The 20,132-nt window shown below is 43.1% G+C and overlaps 1 protein-coding gene across 2 annotated transcripts in view; it reads right to left on the bottom strand.

Annotated features, from left to right (window-relative positions):
* The window catches only part of smox (spermine oxidase), a 21,583-nt gene extending 2,917 nt beyond the window's left edge, over positions 1-18,666 (bottom strand). Inside the window, exons 1-6 of one of the 2 annotated variants that reach the window (XM_061771767.1) lie at positions 18,526-18,666; positions 13,898-14,132; positions 12,804-12,923; positions 12,375-12,601; positions 4,982-5,155; positions 3,606-4,344 (exon numbers count right to left, since the gene is read on the bottom strand). In XM_061771767.1, coding sequence (XP_061627751.1) covers positions 3,606-4,344; positions 4,982-5,155; positions 12,375-12,601; positions 12,804-12,923; positions 13,898-14,105 — 1,468 coding nt within the window. In that variant the 5' untranslated portion in view covers positions 14,106-14,132; positions 18,526-18,666. The remainder of the gene's footprint in view (positions 1-3,605; positions 4,345-4,981; positions 5,156-12,374; positions 12,602-12,803; positions 12,924-13,897; positions 14,133-18,525) is intronic. The other variant, XM_061771769.1, reaches the window with a different exon arrangement.
* Positions 18,667-20,132: the final 1,466 nt, after the last annotated feature.

The following is a 20,132-nucleotide window of genomic DNA, read 5'->3' as shown; positions in this document are numbered from 1 at the left end:
AAATGTAAACACTGTTGTACTTAGTCTGGAAAAAAATGTGGTATTGTTCATCCCAAGAAATACAGATCAGGATAGACTCAAGCTAAAAAAAAAGCTAAGGATGAACAGGAATGCAGTGACAAACTCTCAGGACATTCAGTGCGTTCTTGTGCGCCCCGAGACAAAAAGCAAGCACGATGTATGATAAAACTAAATTACAGATGCACAACTTGAATTTCTTTGAAATGGGCAACAAAGATGGCGATTGTTATGCCTGGGAGAAGCATGAAGGCTCCCTCAAGCAGCGAGGTTTTTGCCCATCTGCGGTGCAAACACGTCGGTTCAAAAGGCCAACCGAAAAAGTCATAGGACCAGTGTTGGCTGGCACAATTCAAATCAGTGTTGTAGCATCACAAAGGCCTACTTAGATCAGGCCACGGAGCATGGTATCACCTATTGAGTTCCACTTTCTGGCCCAATTGCCTATTACTCTCACAAAATTCAATAACTTAATAAGCAGCAATGAAACTAGTCCTACCGAGAAGCCCAGCAGTCCTATGACAACCTCGCTCATCCACAGACAGCGGAAAAATAAGTTCACACAGCACCTGAGTGGGACTTTGGTTAAGGTTAGACATTTAAAACAACTTAAGTTTAGATGCTCACAATCTTCCAGAATTTGCTGGAATCTTGCACCGTTGAATGATGTGACCTCGTCTTGTCTCCCCTTTCTATTAGCTTGTTTTGAGTTGCACCACCTAGAGAGCTTGCGAGTGAGCTCCTCAAAATTCATTTACGTTTTCATCCTCAGCTTAATTCTCCTTGTAAAAATCGCTACCGTCCTCCTTGCACTTTTACAGGATCTCACTGAAGATGTAAGTCAAAGCGTGTCACCGCAACTCCCAATCGGTTAATTCGTCGACTGGTGACCTTCTGCAGGCGACAAGACACTGGTGAGTATGTGTGTGGAATTAAAGCGCCTTTGATGGCATTAAACCCAGCTGGCCTGACTGAGGAGTATGTGTGTGCATTTGAACGTCTGCATATGACTCCCGCTTGGCTCATGACAGGAAGCGCTTTGACTCCCAACCAACAGTAACCTATTGCCGCGACTGCTTACAGAGTCGAAACCACAGACGTTCTCCATTTCTGAGCACATCCTGGCACGAGTCGCGATAACGTTTGTCATGGTGCCTTTTGCCTTTTGGGGGAGGGTCAATTAATAGTGAGGGTTAACTGTACGCACGTCTCTGTCCTTGCTGCTAAGTACAATGGCTACAGGTCAATATCAATAATACAGTAAAATGTACACTGCAAAGTGAACTATATTTAGTCTTAATGTGAGGATACTCACCTCCCAGGCACAAGCAGTAATTCCCCACTACACATCATTGTTCATCACCACATCAGAATCAGAATCATCTTTATTTGCCAAGTTTGTTAAAAACACACAAGCAAGCCTCCCTTTTAACTACACCATTGTTGCAAATCGTCAAGTGCTGAAATTATGAGGCAGTTGTTTTTACATAGTTTTATTATGCAACAAATTGTTGTTTTTTTAACTGGGGTATGACAGTTAGGAATATTAATCATGTTACTTAAAACATTGCCAGGGCAGTTCAAGGTTTCCTGACAGTTTGACGACTGTATTACTATTTCCATTATCCATACTCTCTCAAACGTGTGCGTGTTTGTGTCAATACACACACTGGCGTGAATGTATCACAACTCAAGAAAAGTCAAGTCTGGATCTTGTTGTACTTGTTGAGGTGCTGACACACACGGCTGACTGGACGACCGTTTAATGAGTCATAAAGTCAACGCTCATGTATTCGTAATATTATTGCTTAGCTTACCTCGTCACTCCTGATGCTGCGCTACTGTGAGTCACTAAGCTGATAGACCCTGACAGACTTTTGAGTTTTCACGCTGCGCGGAATTAGCAGCTCAGTTCACCAGAAATTTGAAAGATGATATTACAACCAATCACACACACATTCTCATCTATGGACAATTTAAGAACCTTCACTGAACGTTGTTACCAACATGCACGTTTTTGGAAAGCGGGAGAAAGCCTGAGTTCACGGAGAAAAGCGCAGGAAAAATATGCACACTCCAAATAGGAGGCCAGAGCCAAGAATCAAACCCAGAACCTCCAAACTGTGAGCCAGCTTCCTCAGCTCATACTGACATTCCGTAATCAGTATACAGCTGAAGATACTGTAGATTCTGGAGATGTACTGTTTTGATACGTCAACTTTACAGTGATTTTGGGGTGGATATTGTTTCCCATTAATACGATTGTACTTGATAATATCGATTAAAAAAATATTTGCATGGCTGACGTCATTCGTTCCCGCTCTGACGTGACTTCCCAAAGCGGAGCGCAGAGAAGTGGCGACTCGTTTTTTGAGAAACAAGCCCTTTTATTGTTGTATTACAGTTTGATTGTATTTAGAAAAATTCTAACTCAATTGTTTATTGTCTTTTAACGTTTACTAATGCACTTACGGAGTGTGTGCAATAGAAATAGCTGTTGTTATTTACCCAAACATTTCAAAATAATGAAATTTAGAGTTGTAATTGCAATACCATGAAACCACAATATTTTTGCTCGCAGTTATCATACCGTCAGAATCAGACACAAGCCATGTCTTGTTTCCAGCAAGCGAGCCAGTTCAGCGTATTCGCAGGACGTGTAAGTCGGATGGAGGGGCGAAGGCTCCGTCAACAACGTCAATAGCGTGACAGCGGCAAGATTCGTGATGCGTGTAATTTGGCAATTAATCACACAACAACAAATGCAGCACGGTACAGTGCTGTGTGTTGACATTAAAAAATAAACAGCACAAATAGCATAAATTCCTGTCTTGGATGTAATCAAGCCTGTTTTTTAAATGACATCTTTTTGGATATTTTCTACAGAACGATTAATGGTCAGTAGTGTGTTTAGCTACTGCGACTAGTACCTCGAACAAAAGTGTGCTTTAAAGTGGTCAGTGCACTACAAGGTGTACGAACTGAACCAACCCAGTCTATTTGGAAATGGGGACTTACGCGATGGGGACTACATGTTGGCTTACAATTAAGGATGGGAAGAGACGGGTGAGATAAAAAAAGAAAAAAAAATAAGAATAAAATCCAATAACTCGGCTAAGTCGACTTCAAAAATAGGTCGACACAGAAGTTCTGCCTCGGGGCCCCCATCTCCCCGAAAAAAAGGAAAAGAAAAATTCCTTCCGGAAACATGTCTGCACCGCCGAAACCAATGTTTCACATGCACACTTACTCCAGGCGGACGCAGTGTTGGGCCACTGAAGTAAGTGATTTTTAAGACACAATTAGATGTGTAATGTACATATAACATGATGTATGAGCGTTTTTTTTTTTTAAACCAAAAATGGTAACCGCTAGCGTGTTAATGCTAATCGAGATTGCTAACCGTTTAGCTGATTTTGTTGTCTCAAATTCTTTACAGTTTATACCCTCCACTCAGTACCAACATATTCAGTTTAAGGATACAAGTCTAGCCCTCATAAATGAGAATAAATTGCATGTTTGTAGTAAAAAACAAAATACAATTTACAATGCAATGCATAATGCATCATGTTTGTGGGTGTTCTGACCTGTAAAGAGCCTAAGCAGCTCTGTGCACGTCTCCGCTACAGTTTCGTCATCGCAGCGCTCCATGTAGAGGGCCTCCTCGCCGCATACCCAGCCACTCAGCATGTAGCCGTAGCGCTCCGGCGGGTAGAGCACGTCGAAGCTGCAGATCTTCTTGTACCACAGCTCCTCGGGGTAGGTCGGCTGTTCAAGCTGAGCCTCGTCTTCCCACACAAACTGAATGCTGTTACACTCGGGGCTCCAGAATGGCTCGGCGTACTCTAAGAAAATCTTATCTGTGGTGCTGATGCCCAGCTTCTCAATGGCAAGCACCTTGTCCTCGGGGAGAGAAGGTGAGAACATGCCCTCGTGGTTGTGCTTCAACAAACCTAAGGAGACCGTCACGATCACGTGGTCGGCCATGATCCACTCCTCGTCTTCGCACTCCACGCAAATGGGGCGGCGCGCGTTGAGGGGATCCTGGCGCCCGCTGTTGTTTCGATTGTGGTTGTTGTCCCGGTTTGCGTCGTCGCTCCTGCCGATCGACTCGTAGTGCCGATCGACCGAGTAGTTCCAGTGGATGCAGCGGACTGGTTTGTTAAGGCAGATGGTGTGAGGGGGGATGTGCCTGGCCAGGAGCGCCACGATCTTATTGAAGCCTGCGGGAATGACATAATGTGCACCAGGGATCTCAGTCCACTCGCCAAACTCACTCAGAGACACCTCATCCATGTTGGGTGAGCTGCTTTCACAACTCTCTACCTAAGGAAAGACATTTTACAATATTTCTTTTATTAGTGGCACGTTTGTGAGACTGAAATATATTGCGTCGCGTCCTCCGCTCATAAACATTCACCAAAAATAGTTTTATACTTACAACTAATTTTAAAGAAGCAAAAACTATTTGTATGGTGAAACTTGCTAGAACGTTAAAGGGTCTACAGTTTGACAAGGAAGGAGAAACTTGGGAACCACATTTGCTAACATAATGTAAGTGAGGAATCAAAATGGAAACCACATGCCTCACTATGAAACAGAAGGATTTGAGACTTAAGCATTTACCCTCAATGAGGAAAATCGCTACTCTAGTGCATAGAAGGAAATTATTTAAAAAATAAAAATAAATAAACTGTGCAAGAAATGATTGTGTCAGAGAATTAAATGACAAACATCATCTTACTCTTTTTTTGTGTGTGTGATAAAAGCTCATTAATGTCAATTGTTGAGGTGTGAAGAAATGGCAATGTTTGCGGTCTCCAGCCAATTTCTGTATAGGTATTCAAAATAGATTTTAAATTAGTGTGGAGCAGCTGTGGCTTGTTCTTCAGCGTGGAAGACTGCAGGCGGGAACGGAGACAAGGATGGCGCATTTACATGCTTTACAAACGCATACACACACCTTGAGGTACTGTTGAAGCATGGACAATTTGAGCTTCTTGGCGCCCTCGGAATCATCAGGATCCATCGTGATCCGCTTGCGCACCACATCTCGTGTAAAGACGCCAACGCTGTTCTGGCTTTCGGCGCAAACGGGCTTCCCATGCTGGAAGAACTCCTGAGTCAGCTCGTACACCTAAAGGAAGGGGGGAAAAAAAGCAAACGAGACAGAGCGTAATCAAGTCTGTGAAAAGAGGAAGAGGTATGTGCAGACTACAGAGGTCAAAGGAGGAGGACAACCACAGCAGTGAACTTGAATACACCGGACCAAAGCATTCCGCCCAAGCCTCCACGAGTCAACTAGAGTCGCTCCGAGCAGACTTTGGAGAAGCGGGGTACGCACTAGACTGGTCACCAGTCATTTACAGGGCACATACAAGTAAACGCTCACATTCACAACTACATAGGCGAAACAAAGTCTTCACACCTCTATTCAAATGCCAATTTTGTTTTTGTAACATCAAAAATGAGACCAGGATAAAGCTTTTCAAAGCTTTTTTTACCATTAATGTGACCTATAACCTGTGCAACTAAAAGACAATGACATCTCTTGGAGAGGGAAAGTACAAATAAAGAACTGAAGAATAAGGGGTTGCACAAGTGTGGAGACCCTCTAACTGCGGCTATGGCTGGCTTCGGAATTAACCAATCATGTTCAAACTCATTGATAAATGGGGTCAGCACACCCCTGCCATGAATTGAAGTGCCTCGGAGTAAACCCAAATCAAGATCAGCTGTTCTAGTAGGCTTTTCCAGACATGTTTGGTTTCTAGCAAAGGCCTGAAGGTTAAAAAGAAAACATTTCAGGAAAGGTTTACTAGAACAGTTGAACTTTATTTGGGGTTAATCAGAGGCACTTTAAAATGGTGGCAGGTGTCTGCTAAATCTCATTCATCATGAGTTTGAATGTGATTGGTTAACTCCAAGCGGCACGGTGGACGACTGGTGAGCACATCTGCCTCATAAATCTGGGGACCGGGGTTCAAATCCCCGGCCCCGCCTGTGTGGAGTTTGCATGTTCTCCCCGTGCCTGCGTGGGTTTTCTCCGGGCACTCCGGTTTCCTCCCACATCCCAAAAACATGCATTAATTAAAGACTCTAAATTGCCCGTAGGTGTGACTGTGAGTGCGAATGGTTGTTTGTTTCTATGTGCCCTGCGATTGGCTGGCGACCAATTCAGGGTGTACACCGCCTTTCGCCCGAAGATAGCTGGGATAGGCTCCAGCACGGCCGCGACCCTCCTGAGGATAAGCGGAACTGAAGATGAATGAATGAATGAATGGTTAACTCCAGTTATAAGAGGGTATGCACACTTGTGTAACCACATTATCTTCTTTTCCTTTCAACTTGTCCCGTTAGGGGTCACCACAGCGTGCCATCCTTTTCCTGCATCCTCCTCTCTAACAGCAACTGTCCTCATGTCTTCTCTCATGACATCTATCAACCTTCTCTTTGGTCTTCCTCTCGCTCTCTTGCCTGGCAGCTCCATCCTTCTACAAATATACTCACGCTCTCTCCTCTGGACGTCTCCAAACCATCGAAGTCTGCTCTCTCTGACTTTATCTCCACAATATCTAACCTTGGGCGTCCCTCTGATGAGCTCATTTCTAATTTGATCCAACCTGCTCACTCCTAGAGAGAACCTCAGCATCTTTATTTCGGCCACCTCCAGCTCTGCTTCCTGTTGTCTTTTCAGTGCCACTGTCTCTAATCCGTAAATCATGGCTGGCCTCATATACTGTCTTATAAACTTTGCCCTTCATCCGTCCGGCCAAACTGAGCAACTGGGGGAGAAGAGCCTTGGTGAGAGAGGTAAAGAAGAACCCAAAGATCACTGTGGCTGCACTCCAGAGATGCAGTCAGGAGATGGGAGAAAGTTCTAGAAAGTCAACCATCACTGCAGCCCTCCACGAGTCGGGGCTTTATGGCAGAGTGGCCCGACGGAAGCGTCTCCTCAGTGCAAGACACATGAAAGCCCGCATGGAGGTTGCTAAAAAAAACACCTGAAGGACTCCAAGATGGTGAGGAATAAGATTCTCTGGTCTGATGAGACCAAGATAGAAATTGTTGGCCTTCATTCTAAGTGGCATGTGTGGAGAAAACCAGGTACTGCTCATCACCTGTCCAATACAGTCCCAACAATGAAGCACGGTGGTGGCAGCATCATGCTGTGGGTGTGTTTTTCAGCTGCAGGGACAGGACGACTGGTTGCAATCGAAGGAAAGATGAATGCGGCCAAGTACAGGGATATCCTGGACGAAAACCTTCTCCAGAGTGCTCAAAACCTCAGACTGGGCCGAAGGTTCACCTTCAAAAAAGACAATGACCCTAAGCACATAGCTAAAATACCGAAGGAGTGACTTCAGAACAACTCCGTGACTGTTTTTTAATGGCCCAGCCAAAGCCCTGCCTGACTTAAACCCAATTGAGCATCTCTGGAAAGACCTGAAAATGGCTGCCCGCCAACATTCACCATCCAACCTGACAGAACTGGAGAGGATCTGGAAGGAGGAATGGCAGATGATCCCCAAATCCAGGTTTGAAAAACTACTAAATACTGATCAAAGGGTCTGAATACTTATGGCTGTGAGATATTTCAGTTTTCCTTTTTTAATAAAGCAGCAAAAATTTCAACAATTCTGTTTTTTCTGTCAATATGGCGTGCTGTGTGTACATTAATGTGGGAAAAAATTTAACTTAATTGATTTTAGCAAATGGCTGCAATATAAAAAAAGTGAAAAATTTAAGGGGGTCTGAATACTTTCCGTACCCACTGTATATTCTGTCTTACTTCAACTAATCTTCATTCCTCTGCTTTCCAGTGCATGCCTCCATCTTTCTAACTGCTCCTCCACCTGCCCCCTGCTTTCACTGCAGATCACAATGTCATATCCAAACATCATGATCCACGGGGGATTCCAGTCTAACCTCATCTGTCAGCCTATCCATGACCACTGCAAACAGGAAGGGCATCAGGGCTGATCCTTGATGCAGTCCCACCTCCACTTTAAATTCTTCTGTCGCACCTACAGCACACCTCACCGCTGTTTTGCTGCCCTCATACATGTCCTGTATTATTCTAACATACTTCTCTGCCACTTCAGGATTCCACATGCAGTACCACAGTTCCTCTCTGGGTACTCTGTCATAGGCATTGTCTAGATCTACAAAGACACAATGTAGCTCCTACTGATCTTCTCTGTACTTCATCAACACCCTCAAGGCAAATAATTCATCTGTGGTACTTTTTCTAGGCATGAAACCATACTGTTGCTCGCAAATACTCACTTCTGTCCTGAGTCTAGCCTCCACTACTCTTTCCCACAACTTCACTGTGTGGCTCATCAACTTTATTCCTCTATAGTTCCCACAGCTCCGCACAGCACCCTTGTTCTTAAAAATCGGCACCATCACACTTTTCCTCCATTCCTCAGGCATCTTCCCACCTGCTTGAATTCTGATGAACAAGCTGGTCAAAAACTCCACAGCCACCTCTCCTAGATGCTTCCATACCTCCACAGTCATCATGTCATCTGAACCAACTGCCTTTCCATTTGTCATCCTCTTTAATGCCTTTCTAACATCCCCCTTACTAATCACTGGCACTTCCTGGTCCACCACACTTGCCTCTTCTACTCTCCCTTCTCTCTCATTTTCCTCATTCATCAACTCCTGAAAGTATTCTTTCCATCTATCCAGCACACTACTGGCACCAGTCAACACATTTCCATCTCTATCCTTAATCACCTTAACCTGCTGCACATCCTTCCCATTACTATCACTCTGTCTGGCCAACCTGTATAGATGCTTTTCTCCTTCTTTAGTCTACAACCTGCCATACATGCTATCATATGCCTCTTGTTTGGCCTTTGCCACCACTACCTTCGCCCTATGTCGCATCTCCATGTATTCCTTTCTCCTCTGCTCGGTCCTTTCAGTGTCCCACTTCTTCTAACCTATCGTCTTTCCTTGTATGATTTCCTGTACTTTGATGTTCCACCACCAAGTCTCATTCTCTCACTTTCCTACCAGAACTACTCTCCTGCCCGTCTCACAGATCAGCTTGGCTGTATTGGTCCAGTCTTCTGGAAGCGCCTCCTGTCCACCGAGAGCCTGTCTCACCTCTTCCCGAAAACCTGCACAACCCTCGTCCTGTCTCAGCTTCCACCACATGGTTCTCTGCTCTGCCTTTGTCTTCTTAATCTTCCCCCCAACCACCAGAGTCATCTTACACACCACCATCCTATGCTGTCTAGCCACACTCTCCCCTACCACTACCTTACAGCTGGTAACCTCCTTCAGATTACATCGTCTGCACAAAATGTAATCCACCTGCGTGCTTCTCCCTCCGCTCTTGTAGGTCACCCTATGTTCCTGCCTCTAACGGAAGAAAGTGTTCACTACAGCCATTTGCATCTTTTTTGCAAAGCCTCCCACCATCTGTCCCTCTAAGTTTCTTTCTTGGATGCCAAACTTACTCATCACTTCTCCCTCACCCCTGTTTCTTTCACCAATATATCCATTACAATCTGCACCAATCACGACTCTCTCCCTGTCTGGGATGCTCAGAACTACTCAGTCTAGCTCCTTCCAGAATTACTCTTTTACCTCTACGTCACATCCTACCGTTGGGATCAATAAAGTCATTGATCGGCTTCCCAAAAGACATTTACTCCGCGTCGCCACGTGCACAGTATATTTGAATTCAAAAGCTAGTTTATTTTTAGCCTTGTCGCGTGTCTTTTGACGTAGTACTGTAAATATCTGACTGCCAAAGAAGTTATTAAAAAAAAAAAATTGTTTTAACTCGGGGTGTGGGACAGACAAAACGTCGGAGACAGGCAACACGTAATGCCCGGATCAGACTACAAGACCAATTGGCTCTTTCACGATTGCACTACTACTGCAATGAAATCTTGTATTCCGCATCCCGTTTTTTACGATCATTGGGCTTTATCTTGTCAACTCAAATGCGACCGGATACAGTTGTCACCGTGGCGACGACAACAAGAGTGGAGCGAGCTGACGGTATTATAAGGACAAAAATGGGGAAAAACGGGTGTTGGTGGTCACCGGTGCTCAGGACAGTAGAGGACGTTCGTTTAAGGCTTGCTTGAGGTATGTTCACGTACTTTTAATACGATACGGCTCGCAAGCAGGCAATAAAATGTTGTGTAGCCTAGCAAGCTACTGCTAGCACGAACGGTTGGACGTAAACATGCCACCGTTCTGTCGAATCATGCTCTAAAGTTTCGGTGTGGGGGGGAAGTCATTTAATTAAAAATAAAGTAATTTAATTACAGTAATTTAGCACCCATTATTTCTGTCACGTTGTAATGTTGGTTTGACCTGACTGATTAGAATACACGATCTGACTATTGCAGTGATTTCCAACCTTTATGGAGCCAAGGAACATATTTTACAATTGAAAAATCTCACGGCACACCAACAAACAAAAATGTCACAAAAAGTGGATACATTAATTACTGTATGTACTTCCTACCATCTAATAGAAGGCCATTCATTTGTTATGTCTGTCACTATGCCTCACTGGCATAAATAGAGGAACAAAGATACATTATTTATTGTAAATATAATGTTTTTAGCAATTAAGTACACAAGTATATACAGTAACTAAACAGGTCATTTAAATAGACACGTTCCTCCATCTTGTGATCGGATCGGTGCTCGGTTATCGTTTTTTTAAACTCACTAATCGGTGATCGGCCCCAAAAATCCTGATCGTGTAAAGCCTAGTTCTAACATTCAAAGTCCCCATATTCAGTTCGAGGCTCTGTGCTTTCCTCTTCTCTTTCTGCCAAAGAACCTGCTTTCCACCTCTCCTTCGCCTTTGTCTTCAACCCACAGTAGCTGAATTTCCACCAGTGCAACCACATCATCATAGTTTATTTTTACGTCCCCTACTTTTTCAGTTGAGTTGTACAGCAATTAGAGACCAAAACAACAAGGATGTGGAAAGAAAGATGCAGTCAAAATATCCCACTTAGTCCCCCAAGAGTCATTTAAGGTAGATTTTGCATCGTCACTGTTTGGGATGTCTTCTCGACACTGCCCTGTGTTTTTGGGCAAGTCCAATTGGCTGGAGGCTGTTGGAAGGACAAGGACATGCTGGAGGGACAGCAAGCCAGGGAACGCCTCATGTGTATCTACAGGGACAGCTGACCCCTGTTACCAAGACTTTTTTTTTTTGAGGGCTCGATATGTCCTGAATATCTGTGACTACAATGGGAAGCGAATGTTAGGGGAAGAAGAACTACTGGTGTCCTGACATTTACGCTTAATTTTAGTCAACAAGTTGTTTTATGTTAATGGATTCCATAACGCGCTTTAAGCCAAACCAAATCTGGGACTATATCAAAACAATATCAACCCATGTTGACAGCAACCTGCCCATCTCCTACAAATTGTTTTGGTGGTTTGGTGTGTGATATTTGGGGTGGTGGGGAATCCCCAGGAGCCCAGGGGAAAACAGAAACAAACCAATGGTTCTGTTTGTGTATGTGATAAGTGTGTGTCGCTCTAACTGCTTTTCCAAATAAGGCATGATGCAGCCGACACTCACAATGCACAAAGAAGGGCTCTATTATTTGCTAATTGCAGAGCTTTGAGTGTCATTTAGCTATTGTCCTGCAACCTGGACAAAGATTTAAGATTGGGGGCAGATGTTCACAGCAGGACAGAGGCTGTGACATGGACGCTTTTGCCAAAGTGTGTGTTTGTTTGTGTAGCAGTAGAAAAGTCATGGGCATGTCGGTAATGGTAAAAACAAACGTACATTGTTCTGTTTTTGTGAGTGCACTGCATATCAGAATGGGGAGACAAAAGCGTCACATCGCAGGTTTAGGCATTGGCCCGTGCTGTATTGTTACTCTGGTAGCTGCTTTTGTATTCATATTATTGTTTGCACCATAGAAGAACATGAAAAGAATTGAAGTGTTTTGCTATTTTTATGTTTTATATTTTATTTTCCTTCTAGTTGAAAAAAAAAAGAAAAAAGAAACATATCCACGACTTGAATCGCCTTCTCATTAGGTCATCATTAAAGTTAAGTGTTTTATTTTAAATAATTAATTTGACCCAAGAATCTATCATTTCTATTTTCCGTCATTTCTGGTAGAAAACTAGCCAACCAGGACAACGGAAAGGACTGTGTTCCTCCTTAGTGATTTTTGTTGTTGTTGTTGACGTAATTGCAGTTTTCCCACCTTTCCCCACTTGTGCGTTCAACCATATACGTCAACTGATATGCGTGAGACAGTCTGAATGATGTCCGGCGGGATAAAATGTGATGACGGCATTCGTGCTTAAATAACGTGTAACTTCTGTCCTCTCACCTCATTGTAGAGGTCACTGAACTCCTCCACTAGGTCCTTGGGGATCCTTTTGCCAATGTTGGTCAGGTAGTGAGCGACGCCGTTCTTGCTGTACAGGCTGATACGACCCACACTCGTTTCGCCATCTGTGGTTTGTTCCAGCAACCCGTTCTCCTCTGCCAGGTGGTACACTGGGTTCCCTTTGCCGCCATGGATCCAGGTGGCTCCTAGCTCCAAAGCGGTTTCCCCTGCAAGTCAATGCACAGGAATTAAATTGGCACCAATTGCAACTAGTTTTCATGAGTGGCCGACTGTCGCTTTCGCAAATATACATCCAGTTAGGAAGTGAGATCCGGCCGGCCTCTGCTAAGCCATACCAAAGATGTATATACAGTAAATATACTGTATTGTGTTTTACAATAATAACCAAATCTAAAATTTTATATGTACCTGTAGATGGAAAAGCGAAGCGTGGAGAGTCTCTGATGTCAAAATGCATGCGAGGTTTTACAACAAAAATATATGCATCCTGGTATGAAGCGACACCCAGCTCGCCGCCGCCAAGTCGTGCTAAAAAAGTATATACAGTAAATGTATTGTGTTTTACAATACTTATACAGTAATACATAATACAGTATGTACAGTATGTGTATCACCTAATGTGTGTGTCTGAGTCACTGACTGTATTTATTATTTTTTTTTTTTGGAAACACACAGTTGTCCAGATAATTCGCTTTGTCGCATCATCCAATGTACACCGGGCTTAATAGCTTTTTGTCAGAGCCAAGAAAAGATGATATCACACACTTTTCCAATGTGTCCTAGTTGAAAACATCCATCTACCCATCCATTCTCTGTTCTCATATGCCTGGATCAGACTAAAGACAAATTTGGTCTTTCACAATTGCACTATGCCAGACTACTGCCATAAATTCTTGACATATCTCGGTCAATGGCAACACTACACAACATGTATTACAGTCATACACTTTTCATTTTAGCGTCGTAGGGCTATCATAGAGCCAAATTGTTGGTCGTAGATTATGTCACACTACAAGAAGTTTTGTCATTCCCGACAAAATATGTCGGGCCCGATCTGGGAAATCGCCCGCGGTTGCTAATCGGGCCGATATTGGGGCTAAAACCCTGTAGTCTGATCTAGGCATTTTCCTCACTATGGTCACAGGTGTACTGGAGCTATCCCAGCTGACTTTGGCCGAGAGGCGGAGTAACACTCTGAACAGGTCACCACCCAATCACAGGGTCACAAATAGACAAACGACCATTCACCCCTACGGACAATTTAGCGTCTTCAATTAACCTACCATGCATGGAAACCCACGCAGGCACAGAGAGAACATGTCAACTCCACATAAGGATGCCAGGCCCTCGACCTCTGAACTGTAAGGCGCACGTGCTAACCAGTCGTCCATCGTGTCGCTAATTGAAAACAACCCCAGGTAATTTTATCCCGCAGTATTGAGTGGATAGATCTGTAGATCTGCTTTTGTCAGTATGGTGCCAATTTTGTATTTCTTTCTCACCGTGCTTAACACTTTGAACTCTCCCACCGACGCGGTCTAAAGCCTCTAGGACTGTGACATCGGTGAAGCCCCTCTTGAGCAGGACCTTGGCTGCAGCGAGGCCGGCCAAGCCAGCGCCGATCACGACTATTCGAGGCTGCCGAGTAGTGCGCAGGCCGCTACTAAGAGGATCATCAGTGCCGTCTGAGGAGATTTCACAACTTTGCATGCCGTCCAAGCTCCTCTGCAATTTGGGCTGTTTGGAAAAGATGAAAGAAAGTTGGTCAATCAAATGAAGCAGCCACTCTGACTCAGAAGGCATCGGGAGGTAAATCTAGTCCGCAACCACAACAACTTGTGAACCAATCTGCGCAATCTCTGATGAAGGGTTAGATTTGGTTGGAGATGTGAAAGTAGAAGTATCGGGACACCTGTTGATCATAGGAAGTGAAAAGGGAAGAGGGAAGGGCGTTTGCCCACCTCTTTGTAGCTGTTATCGTAAGACTTTGTTCCAATAATTAAGAACGATGTGCTTTCCTACTCACCTCAAAGATCTTTAAAGTGGTTTCCAGTTCCTCTACATCGAGCTCATCCAAGCATGCCTTTATTGGCCTTCCTTTGTGTACTGGGCAACAAAAAAATGGCCTTCCCCAAATTGTTCCCTCTCGACTGGAAGTATATTATTGTCCAAAATATCTTGGCAAGATAAAGAACTGATTAGGACTCTAGTCCAATCCATGACTGAGTCTTTAATTGATTAAGATGTGTCTCACAAGACTTTAGTCAATCATTTCAGTAAAATGTAAAGCACAGTTCGATTGTAATGGATCGATGCAAGACACCACTAATAAAGCACAGCCACCCCGCCATTTGGCTCGTCTCATGTTGCAACCCAACTCTTTTTCTTATATTTGTTGATTTTCAAACAACTTCCTGTTATGCTATTACAAGTCCTTAAACGGCCCAAAGTCCAATTCTATTTCAGTCCGAGCCCAAGACCTTACACAAACAAAAAGCAATTTCTCATCACAATATGGCTGATTATGCTACAACTACTGAGGCAGATTGGCGGCGGCTGTGCAGACATTACACACGCACACAAAAAAGCTTATTATTCCAGAGCACATGGCTGAAAGCATGAGAGAAAGGACAGCTGCATGAGACAAAAACCTATTACTTGGCAAACCAATGTGACATAAAAATAAAAAAATGAAATAGAAATAATAATAAAAAATTATAATAATTAAATAAATAAACATTACGGTCTCTATTTTCTAGAACAGCGCATCTGCAGGCAATTTTGGTCAAGTTGATCGGGGCACAGGCAGACAGATACTGAGGACCGCGGACATATCTAAATCACCAGCAGATTCTGTATTTAATAAGGGTACCCGCTCACATTGTCTGTTGCCACACCGGCCGAGAGCAGTGACAATGCTCCACGCATGCACGGATCGCTGACAATATGCATCGTCTTCTTCCGCACAGAGATGTCTCCGTCGAGACTCATTGTGCCAGATTTAAAGGGAATGAGAAGAGCCGCTTAGCTTGACAGCGAATTAAGTCCACTGTAAACACACAAACAGTGGCGCATTCCGCCCACTGTCGGATCCGCCGGGCTGCGCTGGTCTTCAAAAATCACCAACACCAGTCAAACCCGCCCCGGCGCACAGTTGCGGCATCGGATTTACGCCCTTAGCTTGTTGTGTATATTGAGCGCCTTTTGAGAGAAAAAAATGCTTAACGGGATTGCTGCTATGATAAATGGTCACTTGGAGGCGTTTCTCAGTGCAAATGACCAAAACATGCTCGACTGTTGCAGTTTTGAACAGGTGGGATTTATCAACACTATTTTTTTTTTTACAATTATTACTGGCGTGCGTGCGACAGGTCTCCGCACGTTTGATAAATAGAGATTTGTTTTTGGTATTTACACACATACTAAATTTCAATCCTACGCACTCTTTGGAACCTGTTCTACGCACTCTTTGATAAATGAGGGCCCAGGCACGTACCACTAATTTTACGGCCCGCTGGCCGTAGCTTGCCTGCCCCTAAAATAAGTGCAATGATGCTGCGAGATAGTTACTTATTGCAAAGTCCTAAACTTTAAATACATTGCTAGGGTGTTGTAGTTATGAAACTATGAACATTTCTGACATTCTGTAGATCTGATAATAGACTGGTTCATTAAAAAAAAATAAAAAAAATAGTCAACTACAAACTAAATGGAGTCTTTTAAATCCTGGAAATAGATTTTTTCACCTGGTACAGTTTACATTTGTATCTTGATCATTTCTTTTAGTGATGAAAAGCAACACTGATCTGTTTGGGAAATGATTCTGCTGTATGTTTTTGAATGAACAAGGCTGACGAAGAAAATATTCGCTCAGTTTTAATTCCGTGGCTGGTTAATACAGCCGCCACATGCTTTACACAATCACAGCAGATTAACGTGTGGGTCGGCCTTGGGTGAATCGGGAGCTCAGAGTGAAGTGGCGTAAGGAGGGGGGGCTACCACTGACCTAGAAATGGCAATCTACAATACATCTGCCAGTCGCCTTTTTAAAAGAGCAGTCTTGCAATTTAACTGCTTTCCTCCATCTCTCCCCAATTTAATTCCAGCTGCATCCACAGTCAGATCTGGAATTATTTTGGAGCACCCACTTCGACAACTACAAACACGTCCCTCCACGCATCAAGCAAGAACCAAAAAAAAAAAAAAAAAAGCAGCTTAATCTCAGCGGTTTTGGGGTCAAAGGTTAGACATTCCACACTTTTACCCCAGGGATGATGGAATTTCACAAACACACGCACACTTCATCACTGTACACCAACTGAGAATGCGCCACGAGATTTATATAAAAAAAAAAAAAAAGAGAGAGACATAACAGGAAGATTAAAATCAATCATGAGATGAAATTAGCACAATAGTCAGAAATAATATTACTGTCCTGAGCACCGGTGACCACCAACACACGTTTTTCCCCATTTTGTCCTTATAATACAAAGTCGGCGAGCTCACTCTTGTTGTCGTCGCCACGGTAACGAGTGTAGCCGGTCGCATTAGAGTTGGCAAGATAAAGATTTTATTGCAGTAGTCTGACATAGTGCAATCGTGAAAGAGCAAATTTGTCTTGTAGTCTGTCCGACACCGCCGACATGTTTTTTTTTGTTTTTGTTTTTTAATAACTTCATTGGCCGTCAGATATTTACAGTATTAAGTCAAAAGACACGCGACAAGGCTAAAAATAAACTAGCTTTCGGATTCAAATATACTGTGCACGATGGCGACGCGGCGTAAATCCCTTTTGCGGAGCTGATCAATTATGTCATTGAGCGGATCGGCGAATTATGACATTAAAGTCGATCAGCATAAAATGCTAATTATCGGCAGATACCGATCAGGCCGATAAAATCGGTGTAAAGTCTAATTTTAACATCCACCTGCATTTTTTTCTAACAGTCTTGCCAACCGTTTCAGTGAAATTGACCTGTTACACGAGGCGTTTCAGTTATTTGGTGTTTCAGACGGAACTTTTGGGGGCATTACGTGAAAGGAGTACACAGATAACAGACAAAAACGAAATACGAGACGAAGAACAACATAGTCTGGTGGATATAAATAAGTCGGAATACAGATGCCACGTTACCTCTGTGTGTTCCTACAAAATAAAACTACAACTAGCTGTGAACTGAAAACTGTGAACGAACAACTGAACGGATACTTTATTAAACCGTCGCGGCTTCGAAACTATGTGCTCGCCATCGTCGCCCGAGCAGAGCGTCATTTGCAGTTGGCTAAAAGTATTGTCACCTGTCTTTACCTCAAAGTATCTCCAAACGGGTAATATGGCCCGTACCCACAAGGTCAGGCTGCTCAAGTGGTATCATGCAGTATCGGTGCATTTTTACGAGTACTGTACAGTATCAGCAGGTATCATCCCTACAAAATAGGGTAATTAGTTAACAGCTAAAAGATTCAGTGCAGTTCTACACCGGTGTAAACTGCAACCACAATAATAAACATCTTGTGAAATGAAAACCTCGCTGGCATGACCATCGGAGCATGTGCCCCTAATCATGTGTCGTGGATGAAACAAAAATCTGAACTCAGGTTAGTCCTGGTTTTGCGCTGTTGGCTATTAGAAAAGGGGAGCAGACAAGTGAGGGGATGGAACTTGCCTCGCGCGCGCGTGCGCGTGGGTGTGTGTGTGTGCCACGTAGAAGCTGCGATGCCACAGTGGCAGTCGAACACAAACACAACAAGTGCACAGTTTTCACATCAGCAGCACACAAAGAGCATTTTGTTTTAAAAATAAAGAAAGAAAGAAAGAAAAGCAGGCAAACAATGAGAGCAACTGGCCGCGCGTACAACAGTGAAACAAACAGTTCAATAACTAATAATGTAAAAGAAAAATGACAACAACAAAGAGAGTGTTATCGGTTTTCCACTCCGAAATATTTGTGTGCGTGTGTACATGCGGTAAACAAAACGGACGGTTCTGTTAATGGCAAGTGTCGAGGAATATATATATATACACACACACACATATATATATATATATATATATATATATATATATATATATATATATATATGTACATATATATATATATATATATATATATGGAGTGGTGTTACTCACCCGAGTGTCTCGTCGTGTTCACGCCGCGCTGCGGAGCCCAGGCTCGCCTTTTGTGCCAGTGGTTCGCCTCCTTCCCACCGGCTCACTTTTTTTGTATTTATGCGTGCAAACCAGAAGCAGCCAGTTTTGTGCGGAGCCGCTGCGTCCTCATTGGCTCTACGTGAGCGCGCGGCGGCGGCGGCGGCGTCACCGCCCCGCCCACCGCGCGCACACTTCTGCGCTCGCAGAATAAACAAACAACCCCCCCCCCCTCAATTACCCACCACCACCACCCCGGCTCGGCTAGGGGACTGTCAAATAGATGACATTAGCAAAATATCAAGTAGAACTACAGTATACAAACATAATATAGAAAACAATATTTAAAATAATTTGTTTTTTTTTGTTTTTGTTTTTTTCATTTGCACATCAGATTACTGTAGCATACTTAATGTAATATTGACACTTTTTGAGAAAAAATATGACTGATCATTCGGGAAACTCTTCTTTTATTTAGTGACATTGTTATCCATGTTATCACACGTGTGGGCCCCTTTTAAATCTGAATGATGTTAAGCCAACACAGGCAATGGACTGGGGCCCCAAGATTTACAGGAGCTCCACTACATCTTATGAAAACTGAATAATGTTTTTCTTTGATTCCAAGCCATTATTAGTGATTTAGTCTTAATTCAAGTGCTTAAAAACAGCTCAGTCTATCACGATTGATTCGTTTCCAGTGGCGGTGCTAGCTTGAAGGGGCACCCTGCGTATTAAAGCTGCTGAAATGATAAACACGATGAAATATTGATTCGTGTTTTTCACAACCACATTCTCAGGGCGTCAAATCAATAATCGGTAAAAGCACTGAGATGATTCACTTGTTAGAATAATATAATAATAATAAAAAGAAGTTTATAAAGATTTGAAAACTGCTCGGAAGCCGCAAGCAACTTCAGCTGATGGGGGAAAAAAAAAAATTAAAATAAAAAAAAGACGTTTTGCCAGGTCACGCTTGTATCCTTGAAAGATTGGTACACCTTTTACAGATTCTGCCAGGGTGTATAAAATTATTAGCACAACTGTATATGAAGTAAATTATGATACTGTATATGAGGTGGAAAAAGTACTCACACTCTGTACTTAAGTAGTATTAAAAGGCTTTTAAAAGTATTGCAGATTTACCGATTAAACTCGTTAAGTCGAAGTAATCAAAAAACGGACTGAAATCCCTCCATCCATCCATTGTTCGTACAAACATTTGTGCTCACGGGCCATATGATTATTAAAACAGACACAAAAGCCAAGTCATTTGTCGATGAGGGGGGGGGGACGTGTAACGTATGAAAAATGATTGTCGTAAAACAACAGATTTTTAAAATTTCATTATTTCTAATGGAATTAATAATAAATCATTTTAGAATGTATCAACCAATATTTTGATAAAGAAAAAAGTTCAATATTTTTAATTATCCGCAGAAACATATTTAAAAATCATCCTTTTTCAGCAATGGGGAAATTGAGTGGGGCCTTAGATATACAGTAACAAGAGTGATATAATAAATAATAAATCTTTACAGCAATTGGTAGATGCCTGTGCCTCTCTCCGTACAGTTCATTAGTTAAGG

The sequence above is a fragment of the Phyllopteryx taeniolatus genome, chromosome 4, assembly GCF_024500385.1.
Source record: "Phyllopteryx taeniolatus isolate TA_2022b chromosome 4, UOR_Ptae_1.2, whole genome shotgun sequence".
Classification (NCBI taxonomy): domain Eukaryota; kingdom Metazoa; phylum Chordata; class Actinopteri; order Syngnathiformes; family Syngnathidae; genus Phyllopteryx; species Phyllopteryx taeniolatus.
The sequence above is the reverse complement of the archived record's forward strand: the minus strand, read 5'-3'. Positions and strand labels throughout refer to the sequence as shown.